The 18,365-nt window shown below is 39.2% G+C and overlaps 2 protein-coding genes across 3 annotated transcripts; both read left to right on the top strand.

The window, feature by feature from the left end:
- The first annotated feature begins 2,275 nt into the window (after positions 1-2,275).
- Positions 2,276-12,504, top strand: LOC113017224 (Fc receptor-like protein 5). 2 transcript variants are annotated; one of them, XM_080298642.1, is made up of 16 exons: positions 2,673-3,837; positions 4,168-4,203; positions 4,386-4,652; positions 5,198-5,467; positions 5,571-5,849; positions 7,157-7,426; positions 7,531-7,809; positions 9,022-9,132; positions 9,259-9,274; positions 9,370-9,443; positions 9,533-9,583; positions 9,666-9,722; positions 10,998-11,057; positions 11,223-11,288; positions 11,492-11,551; positions 11,711-12,504. In XM_080298642.1, exons 1-16 carry the CDS (start codon positions 3,801-3,803, stop codon positions 11,794-11,796), a joined length of 2,019 nt encoding a protein of 672 aa, XP_080154768.1. In that variant the 5' UTR covers positions 2,673-3,800; the 3' UTR covers positions 11,797-12,504. The 2 variants fall into 2 exon arrangements, with proteins under 2 accessions (XP_080154767.1, XP_080154768.1); XM_080298641.1 differs by lacking the exons at positions 11,223-11,288; positions 11,492-11,551; positions 11,711-12,504 and adding an exon at positions 2,276-2,588 and having other exon boundaries at positions 3,717-3,837; positions 10,998-11,188.
- Positions 12,505-14,425: 1,921 nt separating this feature from the next.
- On the top strand, positions 14,426-17,827 carry LOC145423390 (uncharacterized). The gene is made up of 4 exons (XM_080295786.1): positions 14,426-15,004; positions 15,197-15,463; positions 15,663-15,932; positions 17,431-17,827. Exons 1-4 carry the CDS (start codon positions 14,938-14,940, stop codon positions 17,715-17,717), a joined length of 891 nt encoding a protein of 296 aa, XP_080151912.1. The 5' UTR covers positions 14,426-14,937; the 3' UTR covers positions 17,718-17,827.
- Positions 17,828-18,365: the final 538 nt, after the last annotated feature.

Raw genomic sequence — 18,365 nt, 5'->3', positions numbered from 1 at the left:
TTTTATCATTGTAGCACTGTCAATAGATTAGGAACAGTGTTATGACTTAAAAAAATAATTTTCAAAATAAGGCACCACTGATTCTTTGGAATTTAGTCTAAGTCAAAGAAGACGTTACTATCTGTCTATAAAACCAGTCAAATTGAACCCCACAGTTATATTTTTGGGGGGTTGGTAATATTGTATTTCTATTTTATGTTCACACCAAGCCCCTGCATGTCCTCCTTGACTACGTCCAAAAATCTTCTCTCTGGTCTTCATCTGTGCCTTCTGCCTGGCAGCTCCATCGTCAGCATCCTTTGTCCAAAATATCCCCCATCCCTCTTCTGCACATGTCCAAACCATCTCAGCCTCGCCTCTCTAACTTTGTCTCCAATCCACTCAACCCAGGCTGTCCCTCAGATCTGCTCACTCACTCCCAGTGAAAATCTGGTTGCTTCACTGAATACAAACATTACAGCAGCAGCAGGGGGAGATAATATATTTAAAGAAAAGACACCACTAGTGAGCAAGCAACTGTAGACCAGTATTGAAGTACATTCCAGTTTCCTTAATCACCACAAATATTTCATGTACGTTTCTTATAAATATATATGTGTTAAATGGGTTAATAATGTCTATTTAAGGGCTTTCTGTGATTATTATTATGTTGCCTTGACATAAAAACCTCCCTCTGCTGTTATTGCAGTTTACTACAACTTACTGCAACATCTGGGTGGACCAGTGTGTCTAGTATACATTATGGTGTGATATCAGGTTGAACCAGGGGAGGCCCATATATAGAGGCGGCCACAACCATAAAAATACACCTCTGGTCAATGTTTTTGAACACCCCAATTTTTCCAGTTGGACTTAAAAATATATCGTGGAATCAATTTATAGACCAACATGTCTTCTAAACTTTAGACTCATCAAAGTAAACACCTCTGGCAGATATGACAGCTGAACACGCTTGTGGCATTTTTTCTACAAGAGAAATCAAATATTCTTCAGAAAGTTCTTCTCATATCTGTTACAGATGTTCCCATAAATGTGTGTCACTTGTAGGTTGCTTTGCTTTCACTCTTCTGTCCAGTTCATCCCAAACCAGCTTGATGGGGTTAAAGTTTGGATACTGTGCTGGACACTCCATGTTTTCAAGCTTACCATCTTCTTTTTTCCTGAGGTAGTTCTGGCATAGCTTGGACTGTCGTTCAGCTTTTATGAACCCTGACCAACTAGGTACCTACCAGAGGGAATTGCATGGTGGTGCAGAATGCTGTGGCAGCTGTTTTGGTTCAGGGTGCCTCTCATTCTGCACAAGTCACCGACCCTGGGTCCAGCACACAGCCAGAGACCATCACGCTTCTTCCTCCATGTTTGACACTTGATGCCACACACTGTGGCTGTTCTGTGTTGCAGTTCTGTAACTATGCAAACTGTGTTTGAGCACTTTAAACAGGCCAGAGTGTCTGGATTTTCAGCAGGCTCCACCACTGTTTCTGCTTAAGGCTCAGCACCCCTCCTGACCCAGCACAGATTTAAACCATACAGAGTGGAGGCTGATTGGCCCAAAGAAGGTGGGCAAGAAGATGATTGGACTAGAGTAATGATGTAAGTATAGAGACTGACAGTGATAGTGATGCAGAGAACAGAAAGGCAGACTAACAGCCAGGAAAGCAGATGACTGATTACAGATCTTCCTTACACATAGGCAGCTCAACTTACACATAAGCTTCATTTACAATTATCGTATTGCAGCTTAACCAAAGAGTCACTGATTTAATGATATTTTCTTTAAATCTGCTAAGTTAATAGGTGTAAGTGGAGGCCAAGCAACGTTCTTCTTCCTCTTCTTCTATCAGGCCCATGAAGTGTGCTGTACAATGGTTTTAACGATGGCACACTGATGTTGGGACTAACGTTGAAGTCTAGCACAACACACTTACACCTCACCAGGAAACCTAACAAGAAGCAAAAATGTATTTAGAGCATTCATATAACATCTGTTTCCAGCTGTGCTCTGCTATCCAACAATCAGACTGACAGTGTTTGTCTGTAGTCAGCCTAAAGAATTGTAATGTCTGGATTTACTCTGATTACTAATTCTCAAACAGTTTATGGAAACCTCCTACAGTATTTTCAGGAAATGGATTTTGGATTTGAGTTAAAGTGTCTCTTCAGTTTCATCTCAGTGAGTTTCAGTCTGTGCTTGTAACTGAACGATTATCTGCTGCAGTCTGAACGACCTGCCATTTTAAAGTCAGTCAAAGTTTGTTCGATCTCAAAAACATTTCCCATGAGCCTCAGGAAGTAGCTCACTGTGTGGTTACTGAGTGACAAAGTTAACAGCTTTCATCTCTTTGAATACAACAGTTACAGCTACTTTTAAGGAAACAGACAAGAGAAGGGAGGGAGGCGGACTTCATCTCACTTCCTGAATTTGAGTGAACATTTGACCAGAACTGAACTTCATGTTCAAAGACTCTGCAGTGATGACTTTACATTAGTGAAGTTTGTCAGTTAAAATGATAAATAAAGTATTTTTAGTGAAAGTTTTCACTGTTGTGGGAAAAAGTGCTTTCTCCTGCTGTGACCATTTGCTCTGAGTAAGTGTTACGTCTCTGGGCTGATCATCTATCAATCTGTTTGTAACTGTTTACAAAGCTTCATGGAAACATGTTTGTTGTATTTTGAAGCAATGTAGTGACTTTGTGCAGCAGCCTTTAGAATATAATCAGTGATTCGTGGCTCCTTGAAAATTATCAGCAGCTGATTAATATTTCTATGGCAGGAGGAAAATACTAAATGTCTCTTCTTGTGCTTGCTAATGGTTTTAATCACTTTTCTACAGCAGTTTGAACCCATCAGAATGACGTGTTTGTGTGCTGGAGCATCTGTGAGAGTAACTATTATTGGTGTCAAAGCTCCCAGCAAACACAACAAGCAGACGAGGAGCAGACAAAGGAAACAAAATGTCCATCGCTGTTTCTGTAAGAAGTCAGTCGAGCTCCAAGACTTTAATTTGAAAACTTCCTATGCAGTTATTCCAGGATTTCAAATGTTTTGATGGTCTTGATGTTTAATACATCAAAACTCTTAACTATACTTAACAAAGAAAAACAGTCGATAGAGGCCACTTTCACCATCCAGGGTAAACTTACTTATAACTTTATGACTGCATTTTATTAATTTAGTAATTTAAAGAGTAAAAATAAACTAAAAGAAAATTAAATATTTTAAAAGTGTCCACAAACTTGCCTCTGCCTGTTCCCCATGTCACGGTTCAAATGAATTATTAGTTTCAGGAGTGGAACAGTTTTGAGAATTAGATTTATTTAATACTGTGTCTGAATGTGATTTATGACAAAGAGTGTTTAACATGTGCATATATGTGATCAGTGTGCGTATGAGACCTGCAGGTGAAGGTGCAGACAGCTGTGTTGTTGTTGTGTTTCTGGATGTAAAACAAAAGTACTTCACATTTAAAGCTTCACTTGGACTTATAATCTGTTCATTTTGTCTATTTATTATTCAGCTCACATGTGTATGATACAACTACAACTAAGTAAATTATTACTTAGTTTCATAAAAATCTCACTAATTTGTTTCTGCAGCACCAAACATGTCAAAGCATGCTGTAGACAGAGCTTGTTAAGGTGTGATAGTTCTGAGTAAAAGGAAGGAAGCGGAGGAAGCGGAGAGAAGAAGTTTTAAAGTCTTTGTTTTCTTCACAGTTCTCAGCGTCTCGTGTGCTTCTTCTTCTTTCTCTTCACACAAAGTCGTAGAAGTTTTCAGACCTGTCACAGCTGGATGTGAGGATGGGACCCACTTTCCTCTGTGAGCTGGGCCTATTCTGTCAGTGCATCACTTCTTCCTTTGATTCATTGACTGATGAACATGTTTTAGTAAAATGACAGAGTTTCAGTCATTTGCAGCATTTCAGTTCATGTTTTGTTCTCAACATGGTTGTTTGCAGACTGGATTAGATTTCAGTGCACTGACGCTGGTTTAGTTTATCTAAGAAAGGTTTGTTTCTTCATCAGTGATAATTTGATGCATTTTACCTTAAATATATAATTTAAACCAATCACAGCAGCCTCTGGTAACACCAGGTGTGTTTGACTGATGCCATGTTTGAGTGAGTCTTCAGTTTGATGATGTGTGAAGTTTCTTCCTTTATTGCAGTTCTCTGTACGCTCCTCTGCAGCGGACACGCTCAAGGTGACTGAACAGTTTGCACTTTTATTTATTTAGTAAATATTAATCTTAGTGCATCAATCTGAAACACTTTCCATTTCTGTTTTTATTACTCAATATATTTATAAGTTTATGAACAGATTTTGATTTGTAAAGTACATAAAAGTGTTTCAGATCAATGATGTTGCGTTTGTGTTGGATTCTAGATGCTGTGCTAACTGTTGAACCCAGCTCGACAATTTTTTTCATCGGAGAGACTGTTAGCTTCAAATGTGAGGTGAAGGAAGAAAAACACACTGACTGGGAATACAAAGTCATGAAGGATGGTCAAGAAATTTTAAACTCCAACACAAACAAAGACCTCAGTTTAAAACTTGCATCTACAGTTCAGAGTGGTAAATACAGCTGCTCTGCTCACAGGACGACATCACAGAAAACAAAGACCAGTAACATCGTCTCTGTAACTGTGACGGGTAAGTCGTCAGTGACATGTACACTAAATAATGTTGTCATGGAAACTTGTTTCTGTTGCTGTAAAGCATAAACTTTAACCAGGAAACTGATTTTACCTGTTACATCACTCACAGTACACACAGTGATAAAATACTCACAGACTCTAAACTTTAAAACAAAGAAAAAGAAGAAACATGAAAAGTTTAATAAAGTGATGTTTCTGTTATTTAAACCAAAAACCACACAGAGCTGTGAAACCATCATTGTGTGTCCTTCAGCAGTGACCTGTGTTAGTTTACATTAGTGTGACTCTTTCAGGTCAGGCAAACATTTATACTGTGATTATTTAGAGATTTAAACCAGAGTTACAGAAACAATATCCACATGTTGAGAAAGACACGAGAAGAAAATCAAAGAACACAGAGAGAAAATAAATAGAAAAATATGATAAAGAGTAATGTGGGTGGAAAGTTTCACCACATTAAACCAAATCTTTAAATTTCCCTTTTCTATATTTGTATGAGTTCATAGTGAATAATGCATTTCCCCCTTTTCCCCCTAACAGCAGGTAAGCCCAGGGCCACACTGACTCCAGGATCAACTATCATACCAGTAGGGGGCAGTGTGACACTGGCCTGCTCTGTGGGGAGCTCTGCTGGCTGGAAATATGAGTGGTTCAGACGTGACCCAAACACTGAAGTTCAAATCAGAACAGATGATCAACAAAACGGAGTAATCAGAGTATCTCAAGGAGGAATCTACCACTGCAGAGGAAGAAGAGGAAACCCAGTTTACTACACTGATAAAAGTGATGATGTCACCATTGAGATAACCTGTGAGTTCAGTCATTTAGTTTGAAATTCACATTCAGACACACAGTGTTAAGTTTTCTCTGCTGAGCTGATGTTTCTGTTTGTATCTTAACTGTTAATAAACAGTTTCCAATAAGGTTGTTGTTAAAGGACGACCCAGCTGGCCTCAGATATTCAGCGGCGAGACGATCAGTCTGACATGTGAGGTGCAGGAAGGAGGTGAAACCACTGAGTGGGAGTATAGATGGAGAGGAGCCAAGCAGACCACACAGTGGACTCACAATAATTACTGGATATTCAATGTTTCTGAGTCCAGCAGTGGAGACTACACGTGTAAGAGTCGACGCAGAGATGACTCATATTCTTCAACAGAGTGGAGTGAAGCCTTCAACTTGTCAGCATCAAGTAAGTGATGTTTGTTGTTGAGCTTCATTTTACAAACATAACAAGGATCAGCACAGGATGACATCAACCTGATTGTAGCCTTATTATAGACAGTTTTAAATCCATTGGACGCATGGGACTAAAGAAAAACATCCAAATATTGTTATTACCATGTCATAGTCAAAGGTGACTACGATGACCTGGATGACTGAGAACCTTCACAGACATATTACCATGTCATCACTACCACTCTCACCAACTCCAGTCATCATACTGAGACTGATCCTTTTCAAGCACTAATAGGTCCTGAGCCAGTTTATTATGGACAAACAGACATTTGGTCTGATTCCTGATAATTACTCTAAACAGAAGCTGAGGTCATTTTATTGTAAAGTTTGTGTGTGTAAGAAAGAGCAGTGAGGCTTGTAGGAAGTTAAACAGAGATGAGTAGGTGGAGAAAAGGTTTGTTGTAATATTTCAGATGGAGATGTTGTCATGGTGACTGATGGAGCTACAAGCAGAAATCGAATGTTTTCATTGTTGAGCTGGTTTATTGTAGCAGCCTAGAAACAGAGATGGTGACTCTGTGACGTCTGTGCAGCTGAAGTGGTGTAGAGAGCCCAGTGATGTGAACATAGTTTCTGCTGTATGCTGTGAATGTGAACACATCTCTAATGTGGAAACAACATTTTAAGACTGCGACAGACATTTTTTCCTCCACAGGGGACCGAACTGTTTGAAGGGATTTTCTTCATGGATTACATGTTTTTATACATTTTATCTCAGGAATGATGGATGAGTTTGTTTTATTAATGCAGTGATGTGTGAAATGTTTGATTTCTTCTGATGGTGTTGAAAGAAGATTAACTAATACCAAATAAAAGCAAGATATTAAAGTTTGAAGGTATGAATTAAAGAAATGAAAAGTTAGAAGTCTCATAATTAAACTGCTGCAGTAGAGATTTGTCTGTGCAGCTATGATGATCTGCTTCTGTGTGGTCTGACATCTGAGTCTTACATTAGTGAGAATCTTCTGATGAATCAAGCAGGAAGGCTTGATGCAGAAAAAGGAAAGCAGTAGTTTATAAATGGAAATGCATTACAGAGCTGTGTGAGAGGAGAAAGTGGATGAGACCAGTATTAACACTGCTGGGATGTTTTAACGATTAATTTGTGATGCCTGTTCAAACTCATCCAATTGATGAAATAGAGAGTATTTTTTTTCAAATGATGTTGTTATTAAATTTTTTTTAAAAAACTTTTCTCACACAAAAATGAAATGGTCTTTTATCCATTTTTCTTCTTTTCTTCCTCTTTTCCCCTAACAGCAGGTAAACCCAGGGCCACACTGACTCCAGGATCATCTATCGTACCAGTAGGGGGCAGTGTGACACTGACCTGCTCTGTGGGGAGCTCTGCTGGCTGGAAATATGAGTGGTTCAGACGTGACCAAAAAACTGAAGTTCAAATCAGAGCAGATGATCAACAAAACGGAGTAATCAGAGTATCTCAAGGAGGAATCTACCACTGCAGAGGAAGAAGAGGAAACCCAGTTTACTACACTGATAAAAGTGATGATGTCACCATTGAGATAACCTGTGAGTTCAGTCATTTTTGTTTGAAATTCACATTCAGACACACAGTGTTAAGTTTTCTCTGCTGAGCTGATGTTTCTGTTTGTATCTTAACTGTTAATAAACAGTTTCCAATAAGGTTGTTGTTAAAGGACGACCCAGCTGGCCTCAGATATTCAGCGGTGAGACGATCAGTCTGACATGTGAGGTGCAGGAAGGAGGTGAAACCACTGAGTGGGAGTATAGATGGAGAGGAGCCAACCAGACCACACAGTGGACTCACAATAATTACTGGATATTCAATGTTTCTGAGTCCAGCAGTGGAGACTACACGTGTAAGAGTCGACGCAGAGATGACTCATATTCTTCAACAGAGTGGAGTGAAGCCTTCAACTTGTCAGCATCAAGTAAGTGATGTTTGTTGTTGAGCTTCATTTTACAAACATAACAAGGATCAGCACAGGATGACATCAACCTGATTGTAGCCTCGTAGTTTGTCCGACACTTTGTGAATATTTAGCTGGTACAAAGCTAATGTTGAGCTTTATTACCATCACCCCAGTAAGATGATGAAATACACAAACATCATATACGTGTGTCTATGAAAAACACTTTAAATGTACAAAACAAATAATGACAAAACTACATCATCCCTATTTAAAAGTCTCTTGGAAATTTTCTTCCAGCTGATAACATAAATAAAACACACACATACTTGATCTCAGTCACCATGGTCGTGCTGCCCCTCAGCTTCCTGGTACATGCAAGTAAGCTTGAACATAAGTGATTTCCTTCCTTTTTAGAAAACCTGACCTCTAACTTTGACCTCGAGGTCACTGAGATTTGAACTTATCTGAGATTATTAGTAGATGTTCCTGAGTTATCGTAATCATGAACACAAGTGTCCAAGCCGCCTGCTGGGGACCCCAACTAATACCCCGTAAAGTGATGATGATGAAAAAAGTGCTTTACTGTGAATATTGAGGGCTGATGCCAGTTTGACAGTATTCAGTATGATGTTTATGTAATATTCAGAATATCTGCTCCTTATCAGCTGCAACACTACCGCAGATTTCACAGTGGCTGCATCACCATCGTTCTTGTGAACACTGACACTTTTTAATTTTAGCGTTTTCAGTGCCGTCTTTACTGAAAGTGTAAAAACACTGAGATAAAACGCTGCTTTAGTTTAGAGAAGCTCCCTAGAAGGCTACGTGCTTGATTTTATACATCTGTGACAATGGGACACACCTCAGAGATTAAGAAGGCTACTACACATTTTATTAGGTACACCTTGCTGGTACTGGGTGGACCCCCATTAGCTTTCAGCACTGCCTCGATTTGCCTCTGTATAGTTGAAGTAATTGTATATTACACTGCACCAGCTGACATCTGTCCTGGAGATCCTGTTGGTTCCAAGTTACACAGAGAAAATTTTCTTTCGCTTGTGCTTTTTTGTACATATTACAAAATCATGTAAAATAACACGAGAATGGAGGAGATGTGATCAGGAGTTCTGGTATTGGAAATAGTGCCAGCTCTTGTGTGTGTTTCATGTGAAGCCTGTTGTACATTAAATCTGTTTACATACATGTAATTAAATCTTCTCATTTATTCAGCAGTGCCCAGGACTGGAAACTCTTCATTTCCTGCTCTGTTGATCGTTGGACTCGTCTGTGGACTTTTACTGATTCTTCTTCTGCTGTGTTGTTGCTTCAAACAGTCAAAGGGTGAAACCATTTCTCTCTGATATTACACTGAGCATAATCTAACCCTGAACGCTGCATGTAACGGTACAGCACCAGAACAGTTTGCAATAAAAACATCTGATTGTGTTTTTCTGTTTTGTTTTTCAGATTCATGCTTTGCCAGGTTTGTTTACATTTTCTCTCTCATTATTTATCAAACCAGAATTTCATCCCGTGTTTCTTATTAAATCCACTGTTTTACTACATTTTATGTTCCAGCACAAATCAAACCATAAACCAAACGATCAACCAGGATGAAGCTCGAGACAGCCAACATGCTTCTCCTCACCAAGGTCAGCGTTAACCGTGACGAGTTCTGCTTTAGACATTTCTGTTTGTAAGGTGATCAGATCCATGTATATGAGTTTTAATTGTTTCGTAGGTGATGCTTGTCTCTATGAATCAGTCAAAGACCACGATGACACAAAAAATGGTAAAGTATAAACAGCGGTTTATAAGTATGCAGACTCTTTGATTATTCTCATTTATGTGTAAATGTTTGAACTCTATTTTAGTTGAATCTGGGGATGTCACATATTCTTTGATTGAGTTTAAAAACATCACTCAGAAAGGTGAGTATTTATTCTGCTACCAATACAAAATACACTAGTTTACATGCTTTTATTGGACCGTAGTATCCAAATGAAGGAAAAACTAGACTTTCATTCATGTTATCGCTCCAAGAAGAAAAAGCAAGAAACCAGCTGATCGCTGTAATGTGCTCTGTTCAACAAATAAACTAATAAATAGAGGAGAAAGTGGAAAAAGGTGGAACACATTTAAAAAGTTAAAATTCAGGGACTTCAATCAGTGTAGTTAGGAAGCATAAAACTTTGTGAGTCCATTTCAGCTGCTTTGGTGCAAACCGCTGGTATTGTGAGACGTTACCATCAGGCTGCACAGGCAGACCAGGACGGCCCATTCTCATGTGCATGCTGTTGATCAAACTGTTAGAAATAGACTCTGCGAACACAGCACGAGGCCTCATGACCTTTACTAGGACTTGTACTCACAGCACAGCTCGACTGAACAACAGCATCAAGAAAAGTCAGTCAGGGGGATAAAGAGAGAGCAATGACCTGTGAACACCACCTCGAAGATATTCTCTTTTTGGGGTTTTTGTTGTTGTTTCCTCTTCAGTGCACCTCTTGTCATTCTGAGTTGCATCAAAGCTGCTGAAATGGAGCCAGGTATCCCTGAAGTTTGAATGAAAATGTTTCATACTGTGATAGTCGAATGTTCCCTTAATTTAATTTGAATAATGAATCTTTTACAATAAAACAATAAACCAAAGAACAATTAATAATCAGTCCAATTCCTTCAGTATTTAAAACCTTTGCTGATATGTTTTTTCTTTTCAGAGATTCCACTTTCCTTTTTCCAGAGTGTAATTTAATGTAACTACTTTTTTCCATAAAGGTTTTTATGTTCTTATGGGTGCTGGAGGTTATAAACCTTAACCTATAATCACAGGATTCATTTTAATCCTGTTCTCAACAGAGACAATACATTCAGTTTAGTCCAATCATGTCAAAGATCTGTATTTTAACTGAGATTAGCCACCATCATTCTTCTCGTGTTTCATGTGATTCTAATATCAGGGGTCATCTATCACTGAGGAGACCCTTCTGAATGCTCACTGGCTGTTTTTGATGTAGGCACAATGTGAAAGAAGCTTTTTTAAATAATACAACAACGGGCTGTCAAAAAAAATCATTTTCAATAGATGAGAACCTCCCTCAGTCAGTTCATGTGATGAGTTAGGTCTTTAATGACAAAATGATTTCAGTGTAAAGAAAATCAAAGTTACTCCAAAGTTAGTTTATCGTCTGTCTGTCCTCCTTTAGATGAGAGCCCGTTGTATGCAGAGGTCTCCCACAAGAGAGCTAAAGCCAAGAGAAACAAGGGCAAGTAAAGTAGTAAAGCACACATTTCTTTTTGCTGTCTGTTTACACTTTTTACCCCTCAGTCTAAAAGGCTGATTTGAGGTATTGTCATCCTGCTGGCTGTGTGGACTTAGAATTAAGATGTTACTGACAATCATCTTTGACTAATAATGTCTTTATTTGCAGAAAAATCAGCCTCTGCAGCAGCTGAAGAAGTCATTTATTCTGAAGTCAAGTCACAACCAGCTCTTGGTAATTGCACAGACATAACAGACTCATTGTCGCTATAATGATGAACTCATACAAGATAATATCTAATGCTGAGAAATGTTAGTCAGTGTGGAGAACATCCTTCAGTCATGTCATGTAGTTTAGGTGTTGAATGACAGAATGATATAAATATAAAGGAAATTAAAGACAGTCAACCTTTTCTGATCATCGTCTGTCCTCTTTAGATTACAGCCTGTTGTATGCAGAGGTCTCCCACAACAGAGCTAAAGTCAAGATACATAAAGGTAAGTAAAGTAATCTAAAAAATTACAAATTTTTCATTTTGCTGTCTGCTTTATACTTTTATACTTTTATACACACCAAGAAAAAGTGTATAAATAGTAGAGCCTTTGAATTAAGATGTTACTGGCAGTCATCTCATCAAAAAATCTCTTTATTTGCAGGAAAATCAGCCCCTGCAGCAGCTGATGAAGCAGTTTATTCTGAAGTCAAATCAAAACCAGCTCTTAGTAATACAGAAATAAAATAGCTTACATACTGTGATTTGTTGTTGTAATGATTAACTCGATAAACTGAGTCCCAAATCACCTTTAAACACTGAATAATTCTGCATTGATTCTTCATGATCACGTGTCTGCAAAACCAACTAAATGTAGCAAAAGCAAAATTTAATTCATTTGAATTTAACAGCAGATTTCAACTTTTTTATGAAAAATTTTCTTTCATTGAAAAATAGGCAGCAGCAGCAAGTGATAGTGTGGTGTTAGGATCAGGATCTTTCCACTTCCACACAAGCATTTATTGAACTGCATGTTGTAAACATACACAGTAGACCCAGTGCATTTTGATCACTTGTATTAATTCTTTGACGGTTGCTGGACACACACACTGCAGCTCAACACAACAACCACAACAACATCGTTAACCAAAACTCTGAACTTTTAAGCCAGCGAGGCGTGATTGCAGACGCCGCGCAGGTGTGTACATCGCACCTGCAGCAGCATCGTAAACCACGCCCCCAACACATGTATTGTTTTTATATCTATATTTACAGATCTTTCCTTTGCAAATAAGCATCTTTGTTCCTCTTGTTTTTTTAAATGGGTTTGTACATTAATAACATTTTATATTTGTTTATTTCATATTTGGTAAACTGCCGTCAAATTTTTTATTCTGTTATCTCATTTTGTGTTTCGTTTAAACCACGTAACCTTTATTATATAAATGTTATACAGTATATGCTTCAGTCTTGTGTGTTGTGTTTGTTGATAAATTACATAAACATAAATGCTGAGAGGAGTCCTTCAAGTGTTTATATAATACTGACCTGCTGGAACTTTGTACTGAGGCAGGAAAACTTTGAACATGTATGACACCCTTTATACCACACAAATGGACAAACTTTGTTGAGGGACAGGAGGAGGGGCGATAGTTTTCAACACAGAATACAGTGTTGAAAATTTCTGTTAGTATTTTAAATCTAATATTTCATGTCAGAGTTTTTGTGACTTAATGGGTGCAGTTTCATCTTAAGTCTTAAGACTTGCCTAGTGAAGTCAAAAACAGACGACAATGAAAACATGAAAGAGATCTCTCTCCTTTTAATTTAACTCACCTTGGATCCCATTGGAAACTGTGGCATCTCAAATTCACATTTGTTCCCATGTCCTGTTAATGGTGGCAGGACCTTGTCAAGCTGTGTAACCAGCAGCTTTTTTGTTGGCGTTTGCATTGTACTGACATGAGCCTGGATCAGGAGCGTTCAACAATGCTGTCAACTAATCATGGCAGCACAGGAACAAGCTCTGAGCACAAGAGCCATAGAGGCTGGGGTCTATCACACCAGGCAAGACCCCAGGTACAGGCTGTGTAAAGATGCCCCTGACACATAACAGCAGGGTGAAAGATGCTAGCAGGCAAGACATACATGGAACGCCATAACCAAGTGGCCGGCATAATATACAGGAGTATCTGTGTCTGGAAGTGCCTGGAAGTCCAGAGTTCAAAATGGGAGACTCCTCCAAGGGTGATGGAGAATGACCGAGCTAAGATCCTGTGGGACTTCCGTAGTGATCAATGTAGCGATTCCCAGTGACAGCAACATCAGGAAGGAGGAACACGAGAAGCTGGAGAAGTGCAAAGGGCTCAGAGAAGAGCTCGAGAGGATGTGGAGGGTGAAGGTGACGGTGATCCCAGTGGTAATTGGAGCACTAGGTGCAGTGACTCCCAGCAGATCCCGGGAACAACATCGGAGATCTCTGTCCAGAAGAGCGCAGTCCTGGGAACAGCTAAGATACTGCGCAGGACCCTCAAGCTCCCAGGCCTCTGGTAGAGGACCTGAGCTTGAAGGATAAACCGCCCACAGGGGCGAGTGGGGAATCTTTTTATATATACCACACTGCTGCTTACTTCTCATTGCTTTGGGCAATGAAACAGGAAATGTCTGTCGTTTCACGCCTCTAAACCCACTTACAGCGACATGTAAGGCAACAGTGGCAAGTTCAGAAAAAAGGACGACTTCCTCTCACCTCACACTCACTTCTGTTACTGTTTGAGTTGTCCGTTTCCTGTAAATCAATTTATGATGAAACCAGAAGATTTTACAGGGGTTTAATGGAATAATCTATATTAGTAAAGCTCAGTTTTATCAATTAAGATAAAAAAAAGTCAATTTTTTAGTTACAGATTTCATTGTTGTGTGAGAGAGTGCATGGATTAACTGATGTGAACATCTGCTTATGGTGAGTATGACACTGCTATTTGTCAACTGATAGTTGAAGCTATGAGGCTAAGCTAGATGAAAATGCATTTATTTTATATTTGAAGCAATTTAAGGATTTTGTGCAGCAGCTTTTAGTGTAGAAGAAGCAATTCAAGACTCCTTGAAAATTGCTTTTCTACAGCAGTTTGAACCCATCAGAATGGTGTATTTCCATGATGGAGCATCTGTGAGAATAACTATTATTGGTGGCAAAGCTCCCAGCAAACACAACAAGCAGACGAGGAGCAGACAAAGGAAACAAAATGACATGTAATCTGCTCATTTTGTCTCTTTCACTACTCAGCTCACATCTGTATGATAAAATGATTCTTATTACTTAGTTTTATAAAAAGAAATCTCCTTAATTTGTTTCTGAAGCACCAGGAAAATACAAACATGTCAAAGCATGCTGTAGTCAGAGCTTGTTAAGGTGTGATAAAAGGAAGGAAGTGGAGAGAAGAAGTTTTAAAGTCTTTGTTTTCTTCACAGTTCTCGGCGTCTCGTGTGCTTCTTCTTCTTTCTCTTCACACAAAGTCGTAGAAGTTTTCAGACGTGTCACAGCTGGATGTGAGGATGGGACCCACTTTCCTCTGTGAGCTGGGCCTATTCTGTCAGTGCATCACTTCTTCCTTTGATTCATTGACTGATGAACATGTTTTAGTAAAATGACAGAGTTTCAGTCATTTGCAGCATTTCAGTTCATGTTTTGTTCTCAACATGGTTGTTTGCAGACTGGATTAGATTTCAGTGCACTGACGCTGGTTTAGTTTATCTCAGAAAGGTTTGTTTCTTCATCAGTGATAATTTGATGCATATTACACTAAATATATAATTTAAACCAATCACAGCAGCCTCTGGTAACACCAGGTGTGTTTGACTGATGCCATGTTTGAGTGAGTCTTCAGTTTGATGATGTGTGAAGTTTCTTCCTTTATTGCAGTTCTCTGTACGCTCCTCTGCAGCGGACACGCTCAAGGTGACTGAACAGTTTGCACTTTTATTTATTTAGTAAATATTCATCTTAGTGCATCAATCTGAAACACTTTCCATTTCTGTTTTTATTTCTCAATATATTTATAAGTTTATGAACATGTCAGAACAGATTTTGATTTGTAAAGTACATAAAAGTGTTTTAGGTCAATGATGTTGTGTTTGTGTTGGATTCTAGATGCTGTGCTAACTGTTGAACCCAGCTCGACAATTTTTTTCATCGGAGAGACTGTTAGCTTCAAATGTGACATGAAGGAAGGAAAACACACTGACTGGGAATACAAACTCAACAAGGATGGTCGAGCCTTTATCCCGTACAACAGATACAAAAATTACAGAAAACAAATCAAGTCTACATCTGATACTGGTAAATACCAGTGCTCTGGTCATATGAAGAAATCACATTATACAAAGAACAGTAATACTGTCTCCCTGACTGTGCTGGGTAAGTCCTCAGTGACCATGACCAATAAATATAATATACTTAATATAATAATTCAAATATTCATCTAAATTATAAAACAGAGTGTACACTTAATTAATGTGCTCATGGAAGGAGCTTTGAAAATAAAAACTTTAGCCAGGACCTGTGTTCTTATTACTTAATAATAGATAATGTATACATATTTTATTTTCCCTAACAGCAGGTAAACCCAGGGCCACACTGACTCCAGGATCAACTATCGTACCAGTAGGGGGCAGTGTGACACTGGCCTGCTCTGTGGGGAGCTCTGCTGGCTGGAAATATGAGTGGTTCAGACATGACCCAAACACTGAAGTTCAAATGAGAACAGATGATCAACAAAACGGAGTAATCAGAGTATCTCAAGGAGGAATCTACCACTGCAGAGGAAGAAGAGGAAACCCAGTTTACTACACTGATAAAAGTGATGATGTCACCACTGAGATAACCTGTGAGTTGAAAAGTTTTCTTTGAAATGGGCAGTGGTGTGAACAAGCGTTTGCCCCCCTCCAGATTTCCTACTTTTTGTATGTTTGTCACACTTAAATGTTTCAGATCATAAATCAAGTTTAGTGTAACATTAGAAACAGATAACACAAGTAAACAGAAAATAAAGATTCTAATCGAAAGGTTTTATAGTTAAAGGAGGAAAAATCCACGCCTACCTGGCCGTGTGTGGAAAAAGCCCCCACCTTGTTAAATAATATTATTAACTGTGATCAACCACATTTTTTTATTACAACGCTGAGTTTAGTTTCACTCCCATATCAAGGCCTTATATACTGCCTTGATATTACTACCAGACCTGCTGAAGGTCGGTCTGTCAGGCCTCAGTTGCCTCAGTTAAGGTCAGTGTTCATGTCTCCACCCTAAGAGAGAGACTAGTCAGAAATGGCCTGCATGGCAGAGACAACAACAACAAAAAGAGGAAAATTAAGGCTCGTCTCAGTTTTGCCAGAAAATTTTTTAATGATCCCCAAGACTTTTAGGAAAATACTTTGAGAAAATAGTTGAACTAATTGGAAGGTGTGTGTCCTATTACATTTGGCTTAAAAGTAACACAGCATTTCAGCAATGGAACACCAACAGTAAACTACGGTGGTGTTAGTGGGATGGTCCAGGTCTGTTTTGCTGCCCCAGGACCTGAAAGACTTGCTTTGGTAAATGGAGCCATGAATTCTGCTGTTTATAAAAACATCATGAAGGAGAATGTCCAGCCATGCGTTCATGACCTCAAGTTGGAGCACACTTGGGTTCTGCAGCAGGACAACGATCCAGATCACACCAGTAATCTCTGGCTGTCTGGCTCAGCATGTTTTCCCTTCCTACTGTTGCTCATAGGGGGTCATATGGTTGTTGGGGTTTTCTCAGTTTACTTTGTATTATTGTAGAGTCTTCACCTTACAATATAAAGCACCTTGAGGCAAATGTTATTGTGATTTGGTGCTGTATGAATAAAATAAAATTGAACTGAAGTCCACCTCTGAATGGGTTAAGAAAAGCAAAATGAAGAGTTTGGAATGACTGAATCTGGTTGTTGCTGCCAAGGACGCCCTAACCAGTTATTAGGTTTAGGTGGCGATCGCTTTTTCACACAAGGTTTGGATTTTTTTATACTTAATGATAAAGATTTAGAAACTGCATTTGTGTTTACTTTTGTTATCTATGTTTAACATTTAAATTTGTTTGATGATCTGATGATCGCCCTATGACAGCTGGGATAGGCTCCAGCGCCCCCCGCGACCCTGAAAAGGATAAGCGGAAGCGAATGGATGGATGGATGATCTGAAACATTTAAGTCAAAAATACAAGACATAGGAAATCATGAAGGGGGAAGACACTTTTTACACTACTGTACATTGACTCGTCACTATCAAGCAACTCAATATTAAATTATTTCTGTTGATTTTATGTTTGTTTGTATCTCAACTGTAAATATGTGTAAACAGTTTCCAATAAGGTTGTTGTTAAAGGACGACCCAGCTGGCCTCAGATATTCAGCGGTGAGACGATCAGTCTGACATGTGAGGTGCAGGAAGGAGGTGAAACCACTGAGTGGGAGTATAGATGGAGAGGACCCAAGCAGACCACACAGTGGACTCACAATAATTACTGGATATTCAATGTTTCTGAGTCCAGCAGTGGAGACTACACGTGTAAGAGTCGACGCAGAGATGACTCATATTCTTCAACAGAGTGGAGTGAAGCCTTCAACTTGTCAGCATCAAGTAAGTGATGTTTGTTGTTGAGCTTCATTTTACAAACATAACAAGGATCAGCACAGGATGAAGTAAATGTTCTAGAAAACAAATCATATTGTTTTTGTGAGACACAGAGATTTTGTGAAGCCTGAGACCTGTGAGGCCAACACTGACCTCCCTTTCAGTTCTGCCATTCACAGGAGGAGCCATAGGAGTTAAATGCAATGTGTGTCAAGAGGGGATCAAGGGTGGAGACCTTGGCAGTAACATCCCCAGCTCCTAGCTATCATTGCTGGCTGTTGTGTTAAGGAGTATCCACTCTCTTAGAGGCAAAGGCAAAGGCAAATGACTTAGGTATCCAGTTCCCAGTTGCTGAAACTAGCAATTACCTCCCTGGTGTGGGAGGAGGCAGAGCTAGTGCATGAGTTTGACAGATTGACAGAGCTACAGTTGGGCTCACCTCAATCTGGAACAAGTCTCCTGGAGAAACTCTTGGGTTCTCTTTGGCAAGAGTTGCCAGACAGGGGTGGATGTCCTAGTAGGTTTGCTGCATGTGTTTGTGTTTTTTACCAGCGAAAGAGAGGATTGCTTTCCACTGGGTTTGTCATGATATGTGGAGGCAGATTGTGTGGATTCTCTTAGGTGAGGACCCAAATGCAGACCACAAAAGACAAAAACGAGAA

Source organism: Astatotilapia calliptera, chromosome 3 (assembly GCF_964374335.1).
Source record: "Astatotilapia calliptera chromosome 3, fAstCal68.1, whole genome shotgun sequence".
NCBI lineage: Eukaryota > Metazoa > Chordata > Actinopteri > Cichliformes > Cichlidae > Astatotilapia > Astatotilapia calliptera.
Note: the sequence above shows the minus strand (reverse complement) of the source record. Positions and strands in the feature narration are given on the sequence as shown.